Source organism: Acanthaster planci, linkage group LG20 (assembly GCF_054643075.1).
Source record: "Acanthaster planci isolate LZ-2023a linkage group LG20, COTS_SCS, whole genome shotgun sequence".
NCBI classification, from domain to species: Eukaryota; Metazoa; Echinodermata; class Asteroidea; order Valvatida; family Acanthasteridae; genus Acanthaster; species Acanthaster planci.
This window is the reverse complement of record NC_141796.1, coordinates 6768965-6782031: the sequence shown is the minus strand read 5'-3', so window position 1 is coordinate 6782031 and position 13067 is coordinate 6768965. Positions and strand designations below refer to the sequence as shown.

General features: G+C 45.4%; 1 protein-coding gene across 5 annotated transcripts in view; it reads left to right on the top strand.

Annotated features, from left to right (window-relative positions):
* LOC110978486 (uncharacterized) overlaps positions 1–13067 on the top strand; it is a 56700-nt gene that overhangs the window by 12798 nt on the left and 30835 nt on the right. For 2 of the 5 annotated variants that reach the window (XM_022233522.2, XM_022233520.2), the window contains exons 3-12: positions 500–656; positions 1087–1161; positions 2664–2885; positions 4428–4611; positions 5317–5739; positions 6302–6537; positions 7836–8087; positions 8683–8860; positions 9001–9287; positions 11783–12335. In XM_022233522.2, coding sequence (XP_022089214.2) covers positions 500–656; positions 1087–1161; positions 2664–2885; positions 4428–4611; positions 5317–5739; positions 6302–6537; positions 7836–8087; positions 8683–8860; positions 9001–9287; positions 11783–12335 — 2567 coding nt within the window. The remainder of the gene's footprint in view (positions 1–499; positions 657–1086; positions 1162–2663; positions 2886–4427; positions 4612–5316; positions 5740–6301; positions 6538–7835; positions 8088–8682; positions 8861–9000; positions 9288–11782; positions 12336–13067) is intronic. The other 3 variants (XM_022233523.2, XM_022233521.2, XM_022233524.2) reach the window with 3 other exon arrangements.

Below are 13067 nucleotides of genomic sequence, written 5' to 3'. Positions count from 1 at the left end.
GGAGTCAGGTTGGCAGGGTAATTCTTTCCTCGCCTTCCACCTCTGTGGTCCCGGGTTCGAATCTCGGCCCGGTTCACATGTGGATTGGGTTTTCAGTCCCTACCTGACTCCGTGGGTTTTACCCAGAATATTTCTCTGGGGTTTTCCTCCCACCTCTAAAACTGTAACTGCTTCGTACTGTCTTCCCTTTACTGATGTTGGTGAATGTGGGTCATTTGGCGGCTGCCTGAGGCGCCCTTGTATGCCATCGGCTCAACCATGTTTAAATGTATTCATTGTTCCACGCTTAATGTCTTTATTGTACAGCGCATTTGAACATATCTATATGAAATTTGCGCTTTATAAATGAATATTATTAAATTATTACTGGTCACGTACATGTACTGGTACATGTATAGTACATGAAGACAAATTTCGACAGTTAGATGTTGGATGTGGCACATGTGTGACTGGATTTAAACCAATTTTACATTTCATCTACTGTGTTCCATGTCCTCAGGCTTGCAGTGGAGATTCTGCTTAAGTACGATGCCTCCCCGGGCATGCCAGATGCCAAGGGCAGCACACCATTCCACCTGGCTGCCTGGACAGGAGGGACGGAAATCATCCGTGTACTCATATCTCACGCCCGGGCGTACTGCCACATCAACGGACAGGTACTGCATGGGAAGTCTCGGGTGGCCTCTCGGTTTGAAGGCGCTGTATCTTACGTTTGATTGAGTTCACGTAGTGCCATCCTGTGACTGAAATGGTGTTTGAGTGGATACCCTGCTGCTTACGAGGGTGGCAATTACCTCATCTTATCCTCGGTTGAGAAACAGTGGTGGAGTCTGCTGTGTGGACCTCACACAAGGTCTCTGCCTACATGTACACGTGCACTACAGGGTGACGAGAGTGCATCTTGCAAAGAGCAAATCAGATCTCCCACTTTGCCTTGACTTTAAAAAATTTGGGGTCGTTTATTGACTTGTGCCCTTTGTAAATACCTACATGTAGTATGTGTCAACATTAATTTTATGATTCTGATCGTGGAAAGTATTAGCTTACAGGTGTTTGTATGTTGTGGTTTCCAACTGTTTACTTCAGAATAATGACTGGGATACTCCCTTGCACTTCGCAGCGCAGTATGGCCACACAGATGTCGTCAAACTATTGCTGGAGGTGAGTCAACTTTTCCAGTTTGTTCATCCCGACAATAATTAAGCCTGTCACAGTTGAGCAGTGGTGTAGCGGTCATCACCTCGCCAAATATTACCATGGCCAGGTGTGAACAAAGCGAGAGAAGATGAACATTGAATGCTATGTGTACATGCATGAAAGTAAGGTTACACAATAACCTTAAGACTTGAGACTCTCCCTGAAAGAAGAATGTTTTCAAGGAGAAAAGTACTTGAAGAGTACTCATCCAAGTATTTCTTAAGTTGTTTGGTCTAAAAAAGTTTATTTAGTGTCAGGGTTGAAATGAAGTCCGTCACCGGTCCTTTCACTAGTCCTGTTACTAGTTACAGGACAAGCAGTAACAAAGGAATGCTTTGGTCACAGTTTGTTTGAGTACCCAGTGGCATGGAATGAGTGTGAGTGTGTGGGTGACTTGTGCTGGACTGAAATGTGCAGGCTTGGCATACAAAGTGTGGACCTCTGCACATACAGACAAAAGAACTCCAAATAATGTAGGGTATGATAGCATTGTGTGGACTCGCACACGTCCACACAATGTTTTCCCCTCTCTAAAACACATCTTCAGCAACATTTTTGGGTCAGAGTTATGCAGTTCGAAATAGTTATCCTAGTGGGAGAAAAAGTGAGTATTTTTCCAGAGTTACCAGTACCTTAACCACAGGAGAAAAAAAGGAATGTCCACACTTCGTGAAACAAATATGAGTGGGCTTGTGGTAGACTCACTATGCCTACCCGTATGTACTGATGACGTACCGGTGTTACACTGGTTTACCGCAGTGGATAGAATGGGCTTATCAGTGTGGTATAAACAGGCAATGTACATGTACACTTGTACATGCATGCCATGAGCAGAGGAGATGGCAGCGTAAGAGGCATGTTCGATCAGATGAAAGTGAGAGGTGAAATCCTAGCGTTTTCCATTGTCAAAGATAGTTCCCAGAAGATTTAAAACAGTGTTTGCATAAAAATTTTTTAAAATGCAGAAATTTTTTTCAAAAATCTGCTCTGTGTAAACAGAGATTCTTCTTATTAGTAAGTTTTTCTAGTAATGAAACCAAGGATTCCTCCAAAGCGCACCCTCTAGACATTGTAAGCTCATAAGCCTGAAGAAACCTGTAGAAGAGATAATGAGCAGGTGCATTTTTGGTGGCAGGAGGAAACACAAGACCAATGGTCTGGATAAAACCCACACAATCAGGTACCGTTAGGGACTGAAAACCTCAATCCACATGTGAACCGAGCACGGATGGAATCCAGGCCGCAAAGGTGGAAACCGAGGAAAGAAGCACTACACCGACCTGACTCCCAGGAACTGTACTCATGTGCTTTTGATAGCAATGTAAATGTACATGTATGGCGATAAATGTATGTACACCACCGACCCCCATTCTGTCCCACCATGCACCGCGGTGATACTCCATCAATACATAGGGCTGTTACAAAACTCTCACTTGTGTCCTGCTGTCTGTATGTTCATCCTGCAGAATGCAGCTGACCCTACCATCGTCAACAAGAAAGAGGAGATGCCCTTGGACCTGGCGGCCCAGTACGGGCGGCTGGAGACGGTCCAGCTGCTGTTAGGGAGGCAGCCCGAGCTGCTGGGCCGCATCCCCGACCATCGCTCCATCCTGCACCTGGCGGCCAGGAACGGCCACCCGGAGGTCATCAAAGCTCTGCTGGCGGCCGGCTGTGACATCAATAAAAAGGTGCCGTTTTTGCTGTCGTTATTCCACCCTGAGTTATCCACTTCATGCCGGGGCATTTTTCAATGTTGATGATGCTGGGTCGCATGACTATCATTTTTTCCGTTTTCAAAATCCTTCAAAAATTCACCGTTTCATTTAACAGTCATTTATAGCCGCACCAAGTATTCTTTAGGCGCTCCTCTAAGTTGACAGGTGACCTTCATTGACGCCCGAGTATTTCAGCCACGCCAGCAGCCTTGTAAACAGAGCCCGGATTGTGCAGTGTTGTATGACTGTCTTTTGTTCGCGAACCTGGCTCAGTGCACTGCTGACTTCTTTTCAATAGGGGCCAGATTAGCATGCAGCGGTGCTGTGTGGCTCATCGCTGCGGTAGTGGAGTGCTTTTGTCCCTGGTGGTAATCCCCTTGCTCTCAATGCCCCAAACCGTGGTATACGGTTTCAAAACAACACTGGATTATCACCACTTTTGAGAGTGAAAAATTTCGGTAATGCCCAACAGCCTGATCTTTTGTTCGGAGTACGGTCTTTTGTTACAAGGCCCTGTTTCCTTTGTCCGAGTTCGGAGACCCCGGCCACCCATATCAACCATACGTCTCCGATCCTGGAGTCCCTGGCAGGAAGTGGTTATATTGTAATTTATTTCTGGTAATGACGTTAAGGATTCCTCGAAAGTGTCCTAGGCACTGTAGATCCCAAGCCTGAAGAAATCTGTAGAGAGGAGACAATTAGAAGCAGTAACACTTATGCAGGTGGGAGGAAAACCCCAGAGGAATATTCTGGGTAAAACCCACGAAATCTGGTAAGCACTGAAAACCCAATCCACATGTGGACGGAGCCAGGAATCAAACCCAGACCGCAGAGGTGGAAGGTGAGGAAAGAAACACTACGCCAACCTGACTCCCAAAAGTTGAAGTGAACCCTCCTCAGCTAAGGAAAGACGGGCCAGTGGGAAGGTTTTCAACTGAGCCCGTGCATGTGCCCGGCACACGGGGGGGGGGGGTTGTCCGCAGGGACCATGCATTCCAGCATATACTGGTTGCACGTACTCACTGCGCCCCACACAAAGTGTGCATAAACTTGCATGCTCACAGTGAATTTCTATCAAAGAAGCGCCGTTTCCATGTACAAGCACACCCTCTCTCATTCTAGCTCGGAACACATTTCTAAATATCTCACTAGCAGAAAAAAACTCCAGCCTAATTCCCAAACTGTGATTGTGGTTTCATCAAATCTTCCTTCATATCAAGAATGGCAGGAAGTGGAAAAGCAAAATAATCCCTTGGCACTGTTTGACTACGCAGGCTTGAAACCTAGTATATCATAAAAACTAAAATGTTAAACAACCAGAAATATTAACCAGATCCTTATTCAAAATGAGTAAAATCCTCCTGATGGTTTCCTAAGTTTGAAGTACAGAGGACTCAACAGTCCACAGACATCAAAAGCAAGCGAAAAAGGAGACTTCAAAGAACTCAATCTCAAGCATAAACTTAAACTGTTTAACAAAACTGCTTAACGGTGCTTATTTTCCCCCACCTGCAGCTCAAGACAGGTTCAGCGCTACATGAGGCCGCACTTTTTGGTAAAGTGGAGGCGGTTCGAGTCCTCCTAGAGCACAGCCCAGCGATCAACTACCGCATGAAGGACTCTGCCAGCGAGACAGCGCTGCAGAAAGTGGAAGGATACCCGTCCAAAGTGGCCATCGAAATAGCCGCCATGATCAAAGGTGAGAGTCTGGGTGCGTGAGCTCCGAAGCACACTCCCATCCAAACCAGCAGAGAAGAATTGAGACCGCGTCAGAATCACTTGGCTGCGGCTTGAAAATACACAATACAGTGGCTGTGGCTAGCGCCATGGACTCATGTAATTTCAAGCCATTGCCAAGTAATCTGGACACTGCCTGAGGCTGTGTCTCTACTGTTGGACATAGCTTACTTGTCTGTGGAAACCACCAGTTAGTGGCTACATGTATTTCCCCTAGACGTGCAGTTTCTAGCCACAGCCTGTTGATTTGGACATGCAATGACATACACTGCTGTTGGGTGCGGTATCACTGTGTGGCTTATTCAAGAGATGTACAAGAGTGCTCTTTTTTGTTTGTCAAGGAGCTCACATGAAAGCGGTGCTAGAATGTCTATTAACCCTCCTTTTGTTGTAACTGTCAAAAATTCCTTCCACTTGATTTCCCCCAGTACACAGACACATGTGGGAAATTTGACTGGTTCTGATTGATAGGACAACCGGTTCAAGAATGTGTCTTTGCATAGGAGGGTTTAATAAAAGTAATGTATTGCATTTAAACCACATGGAGTCTTTCGGGACTACAGAATTGTTCAAAAATTCCTATCCAAAGCATTGTTTACTCTGATTTTTGGATAGAAAGTCTTATGATTGTGTATTCGCATAATCTAAATTTTCCTTATTTTTCCAGCCCACATAAGAGGCGATCCACTACCCCCGTCCACAGCAACTCCCGGCCCACTGCGCAAAGCCAAAGAGCTCATTGACGCTGAGCAGCAGTCGACGTATGATAACGTGCCTCCAGCTACGGCCCCTGACCTCCCCGCCGGTCGTCACTCCTCGTACACCCCGCCGCTGGTCAAAAAGCCTGCGCGGCCATTCCGCCCGATGGCGGGCGTGGGCCGCAGTGCCAACTACATGAACGTGGACCTGCCCGCCAAGGTGCCTCCCAAGAAACCAGCTCGCTCCTCCATCGGGATTCTGCTGGACAAGGTGGACTTGTCCGCCTCGCCCAAGGCCGAGTCGCCGCTGGTGAACTCCACCTGTTCCATGTATGACCTGTCTTCTGCTCCCTTGGGCAGCAGCAGCCCAGCGTCTCAGCCAAAGAGCTCAGGTGATGGAACACCGGTCCGAGTTTGATCAGTGATCACTTGTCAATCAACTTATCAATTTTACCTGTTGCCCAGGATGTATGTTATGCATAGATTACCAGTCAAGTTGACAGAGTGACCTCTTCCTCCTCTGTCTCTGTTCAGCAGGTCTCAAGTGAATTTCCACAACCTCGTAGAGGCTGTGACTTTGAGAAAAGCACAGCAGAAGTGACTTTGAGTGCACAGCAGAAGGTTGAGAAATTAAAGTATCCATTAGTTACAGCTGCATCAGAATCACCCGGCTGTGGCTAGGAATAATGTGTCCTTATGGAAGGCAGTGGCCAGTGGCACAGCCACTTCTCGTTGACTTATGTGGAGTGGCTATCTGTAGCAGTGTTAGCCACTTCCCATAAACTTATTTAGAGTGGCTAGCGGTTTCAGCCAATTCCTGTAGACTTCTGTTATATTGCCAGCTACAGCCAAATGATTAGGATGCAGCCAATGTACAATTGGTCTTCAATGGTTGTGGGTAGGCACAGAATTCTTTATTAAATGATGGACCATTATTGTATTCTTGTTGAATAGATTCGGAGAAGTCACCTCCGCCCTTGCCGGACCGCAACTACTACGACGAAGACGTCGCAGGGGAGTACACCCAACTCCGCTTGGATGCCACCAAAGCCACCGTCAGTGCCTCACCCTCAGTGCCTATCAAGTCCACGGGGTCCTCTTTCAAATGCTCTGCCCCTCCTCCCACCACCGTACCGCCGGAGCCCGCCGTGCTGATGAGAGCCAGCTCCAGGAAGAAGCGGCACATCTACGTGAGTCCTTCTGAAAAAGTGGGAGTAGACTGGCCGCGACGGCATGGATTTGAAGCTGTGGGGTGATTGATCAAGAATAGACCTTTCATGGGCTGAAATTCATCATTTTTGATGTTTCTTATGCTTCAGAAAATACGTACACAATGAGCTTTTTTCCCAAAGATTTTTATTATTTAGCAGAGGCCTTATTATTTAGTTAGAGTTAAAAGTTATTATTTAACTAGAGGCCTACAACTGTGCGCTTTTTTGAAGTTTAAAGGAAAAAGTGGGAAAGTTGTGAGTTTTTGTAGAATGTGCTATTTATGCAACCGGAACAGGTTTGCCACAGGCACTGTGGAAACTTATTTCAACGACTGCGATTTTGTCGTCAGGCGATCGTTAAAGCCCGCCTGTTGGACACTGCAGTCCACACACTTTGCCGTTGTTGTGTTTGACAAGTTGTTGAGAGAATCCTGTGGGGGTTTTATGCTATTTCTTTCATATCTTTGTTTTCCTCATTTATTGGTTGCTTACTATGTTGGCCTTATCAGTGATTTTGTTTTTAGGCAAACCCCATGCTAGAGTGGCTCCCTTACACAAATTCTGTTGAAGACCTGCACGCTCCCAAGTCCATTACCCACCCAAAACCAGAATGGGCTCATTCATTGCATGTGCTCCAGGTTCATCCAACTACAGAACCACGTCATTTGAAAATCAGTTTTCTGTATGCATGCCGATGTCATCCACCAAGGCATGAACAGAATTTATTTAGTAAAAGAAAACCTCATATTCCAGGCCACCGGCCACCACCCAAACCTGCTAACTTTACGGAGGGGGCTTAGTTCCACCAGTCAGCTGTATTATTAACAAGAGAACACTGAAATTTGCTGGCCACATGTCAGACCTCATTCTCCAAAGTTGTCCTATTTTAAGACACTTTGCAGTTATATGGGTGCAATGAAACAAGAGTTGCAGGGTCATATGTCAGATTGAGAGCAATGGCACCACGCCTGGGGCGTGTACCACCAGAAGAAAACTTCCAGATGACATGATCGATGATGATGATTCTTAATTATCCTTGACAGTGGTCAGAATGACTGTCCACCTAGAATCACCTTGGTCCACAGATTTATGCAATCACTATTCCACACATGAACCACCAATCTCCGCTAACTAACTCTGTATCCACAGTAATCCACCAAATCATCCACCAATCCACACCCACCCATCCACACCCTGGCAACCCATCCGGGTTCACTTTTGCGTTAGCTTTCTGTCTCTCTCATTTGCAATCCATTCTCCATCTGCGTCAACTCTAGGCACCAGACCCCATTGACGATGACCCCGTTATCTCTTCCAAGGAGGACGTCAACGAAGTCCGCAAGAGCCTGGTCCTCCTGGACCACCCCCCTCTCCTGGCCCAAGCCCCTGACCCCATCTCCGGCCCCGGTCCCATGCCCTCCTCGTCAGAGTCGGAGAGCTTCTATGAGGATTTGTCCGAAGCGTACAGCGGTGAGGTTGTCACCATGCAGCAGGTGCAAAGCTCCACAGCTCCCCTGCAGCACTTGCAAGTGAGTGTACACCACTGATTTGTACCAACTGCAGAGCGCAACGGAGGGATGATTCCTACACAGTGAATCCGTTGAAAACACATATCAGCAGTTCTTCACGATAGTCTTAGACCACATCCCCATTTTCTTCAGCGAGGTCCAGGCCACCATTGGTTGTTTTAAGCTATCATTTGCGGGTTTCCTTTTGTTTAAATGCAGAGTAAAAATTTACACATACATGTACAGCCCGGCTTGTTTGTCTCGCACACCACAGCAAACCAGATTTCTTCTTGCTTTAGCGTCGCAGTAAACTAGTTTTGGTTTTGTGAATCATCTGAGGCATTGAAAGTTGCAGTATCAGTTTGGAAATTATGTCATACAATGATCTGCAAGGAGTTGCAGTGTTTCCCTTTGATATGAAACCAAAAATGCTTTTCGGTGTTAACTGGTATTCTCTCAACTCATACTTGGACATTTTGCTCTAATTTATTGTTCAAACAACCATCATGGTTTTTTATAATAATTCGTGAGTCGAGGAAGGATATCTTCTCCCCTCTGTCAAATCATCATTACACAGTAGAGTTCATGACTCTTGTGAACATGTTTCTCTTTACAGATCCCAGCACATTGCAACAGTACAATGGGCTCATCCACGGGCAGCGACACAGACGCAGATGTCTATGAGCTTCTCTCTGACGCCACGACAGGACAGCACGAGAATTACAACATCCCCCCGCCCACCAGAGTTGCCCTTTCCTCGGTGGGCTCCGCCCTGGAAGACTTATCCCCAACAAGTGAGTATAGGCCTCGTGAGTAGAAATTCATGAATACGAGTTGAGTGGTGACTCCCCTAAAAATGGCACTAAATATCACTCATCCATTTTTATCAAAAGCATTTATTCTGCTATTAATTTCATCTTTTCAACCACCTCAGAAGGCATAAACCCTGTCCCTCCGCCTCGCCGCTCCAAACATCAAGCTGCTTCCCCCAGGAGCTCCACCCCGACTCTCCCCATGCCGTCCATCAACAATGACCTCAACGGTAGTTTGCCCACGCTGGCCACCAGCTCCTACTATTCGGACCTCCAGAGTTCGGAGACGGCGGACTCGGACGTGCCGTCCTCCCCCGGCAGTTGCTATTCCCAGCCGCCCACCCCGGACCACCCACCACCCTCCCCGCACACCGCCATGTTGGGCATTCAGGCCAAGCTGTCCCCACAGGTGAGGGAAGTTTGCCAGTCTCTCCGCACTGGGCAAGTTTGCCTCGGTGCCTTCTCCACGTTTGCTTCAGTTCATGCACGCTAAGCCAGTTTGAAACGTGTATCGTCGGAATTTAACCCATGCTGCTCTGGCAAACAATTTGGGCAAAAGCACAGTACAGTGCACCACACAGAAGCTGCCGTGGAGGGGCCATTTTTTTAAGTTTAAAGTCAGTCAAAGCATGGCCGCCTTGCTGTGATTAGCACTTGAGGGTATACATGTCAGTAGGCAGTAAATTTTTGATGGATTGGGCCCTTTCATGCAGTAGAAAGAAGGGATCAATTGAAACTGCTATTTGAAGCACACGTGTCAAACTTCTTCCCCGACAAACAAGCATCATGAATTCTTCCAGTTGCCAGCGTGCAGCGGGCAAATAGAATTTGTCGACCATTTCCCACAATGCACTGCATACAAAATGACCTTTCTGTTGCAACCTCTTGGTGGTGAGCTGTGCTGTGAATCTGCAGTATTATTGATATATGCACAATCTCGATATACATGGAAGGGTGTTGGAAGATGGAGAGTAAAGCTAACGGAATTCCTTCTGTTTGCCTTCACATTTACTGGTCATAAACTATTGGATGTTTGTGTAGCAGAAAGTGGGGCAGTGTTCAGAGAGTGTCACCTCATGCGACTAAATCAACAAAACTAAAGCATCAAACTGAAAACAGAGGCAAAGTTATGATTGCAAAAGCTGCCAGCTTGTTCTGTTGCGTGCTACTCTGATATCTTTGTGAAACACTGCATCAAAAAGAAGGCAACAGTGAAGACAGTGCAATACTGCCCTCTATTGTCTTGTGGAGAATGAACCAGTGACGTGGCAGGAAGGAAACATACATGTAACCTTTGAAACTTTTCACCCTTTTTTGGTAACATTAAGAAATAAAAAGTGCTGTGATTCAACACCAGCACCACTAGCAGCAGGTTCATGTGTAGCGGTAACCAGCACCAAAATTTTGAGATTGGCTTTTTTTTTTTCTGAGGGTACAATTTAATTTATTGACGTTTGGTAAGACTCCTTTCCTGAAGCTTTCCACCAAGTCAACCAATCTGAACAGATTGGTTGACTTGGTTGACAGCTTCGGAAAAGGAGTCACAGGCTGGGAAAATTAATACGTTGCTTTTAAATAGTGATTCATTTTAGGTAGCATTTTTTAGTAGGATTGGACACAAACACCCTTCAGTCTATTTCACCTGGTTTTGTATGTGATGTATTTTTTATTTTTTCAACATTTTTGTAGAGAGCAATGTAGTTACTGCATCATTATGAATGTATACATTACTTTAAAACATTCCCAAAGAAAAGTACACCTACACAGAACACATATGTAGTTGTTAAACTGCAAAGAAAACAAAATCAATTTGACACCAGGTGTCAATTAACTATTTGTGTAAAAATTCAAATGTGAAACGAGAGCAAAGAAAGTACGCAGAAGATAGCAATGAAAATTACAAACAATCCTACAAATGTATTCCTTTAATTCAGCATTGAGCAACAGCTGTCTAGTTTTTGGTAGTATCGTACTTTGGTTTGTACATGGACATGTATGTATTGTCGTACATGCACATATAAAGTGCAGTGTGTTGTTGCTCGTTTTGGTACTTGATTTGGTACTTGAAGTTGTGAATGAATATTTTGGAAGTGCGACATTTAGACCTTTCTGGAAATCCACCTGGGATTAATTGACCTTTTTTGGCAGATTAAATATATCCGTAACAACATCATTCAATTGTCAACTGTTCACCACTGTGGCTTTGAAGTCTGCGAACATTCAAACAGTACTGATAAGTACAACTTTTGAGTTACAACCCATTCATTTTGCGTCTGGAAAAAAATTTTGCCTTGGGGAAAATTTCTCTCTGGGTCATAATATCAGTCCTTAAATTTTTTTTCAAATTGAAAAGCAATTATAACAAGTTCAAATACATTAAGTTGCCTTCTTGCAGTAGACATTGAGATATGCAGACACACAAATACATGTACACGTAAATTCATGCTCCTGAATTACTGTTCCATTAATGCATTCTACTAGTACTATTGCTTGTTATGTCTAATTGTTCACATTTTTCTCTTTTTTCCCCCCAGAAAGAGGGGTATTAAACTCAATATTTGTAAACCCTGTAATGCTAATTCTTTCTGCAAAGCCTGTGCACAAAAGCACATTTGACAAATCACCGGCACACTACAGTTCTTTTAATCCAACCCTCCCAGCAATTTCCAAAACCACTTAGCAGATTAGCGCAAGCATACCTTCAAGTTCCGCCAGGCTGGCCAGCTGTCCAAGGCCAAAGCTAATTTTACATGAAGACCCCCGAACACTCTCAGCTGCTTCCAGCATGCCAAGCTTCCTTATTTACCTCAAAGCTCCTGCCCGATTGGTTGCATTCATTCTGATCACGTCCAATTTATACGACCGCACTCTTGTCTCACTTAATTTTTTTTATTTATTGCCTAGTCCTTCCCGCGTGGTAACTTGCTCGGGGGGCAGGAGCCGTCAAATCAAGCGTGGACTTCTCAGCGTGCATCAGTGGAGGAGGGATCAGCCTTCCGGCCGATCGGGTGCAGAGACCCCGCAGACTCTTCAGAACAGGCGTCTCGCTTCCTTGAGACCCGGCATTGCCTCGCTCCAGAGAGTTCTGTTTTTTACAGCACAGGGACTAATTACTCCCTCGCCGATCCGTCCAGTGGATTTGACGACCGGAGCGAAGAGAGACAGTCCGGAAGACGGCTGAACCGACCAGAAAAACCATCCCGTTTTGGCTTCCCACGGACGGGCATCGGCGCTACACCCCAAACTCATTTCACCGACGATAGTCACCCAGGACCTGTGGATTTGCACCAGACTGAGACCGGCAGGGGACCAGTGAACGGCAGCCACTCTCTCACTCACTCAAGCATTGCTGACTCAGAGGGTTACCAGGCCAACGACGAGTTTCAGAGCATCACTGATACCAGCAGTAGCGGCGATACCGAGTTGCTGAGACAAGACGAGGAAGATCCCTTTGCTGGTAAGTGCTTCCACAATATCAACCCAAAGTCCTAGGGTCATTTCAACCGTGCGCCTTTAAAAATCCAACTCCCTGCATTATTGCAGCAAATGATGTGTGGGTTCACATACATTTAGGTACCGGTACAATGTTTATTCCTAGTTTTCCAACAAAACTGAGACAGTTGTAAAACAATGCCAACCACTCAATATTTGGATAATGACTCAGATATGTACTTGCTCAGTATGAAATTAAATCAACTAAACCGATTGATTTTCAATATTTGGCTCTTTTCAAAAACAACTTAGAAAATCAGCAGCAATTGTGGGCAGATGAGATCAGTTTCACATATAGACTTTTTTTTCATATGAATGAAATAGAGAAAGTAGACGCAAAGTGTCAGCTTTGGAAGGATAGCCCTTGCCAAGTTTCAGAATTAGCATTTTTAGAAAGAACGGTCACCTTTCGAGTGTTAATTGTGTAATAGAGGGTACCTGACAGCACCGTTTAGTCATGCAAGAATGCACACATGTAGCGGCACTTGTGAGGGTTAATGGATGGATTTGATTGTTCATTAAGCCCTGGATGGGTATTGTAAAAATAATAGGGCCATGCAGTATGATGTAGCATAATAATTTGCCTGTTGCATTAAAATGAACATCATAAGGGAATGCCATTACATGTACAGTGTGATATCTTAATACCGGTGTGCCATTTGTTTCCTGAATAGTAATCATTTATAATATTTTGGTC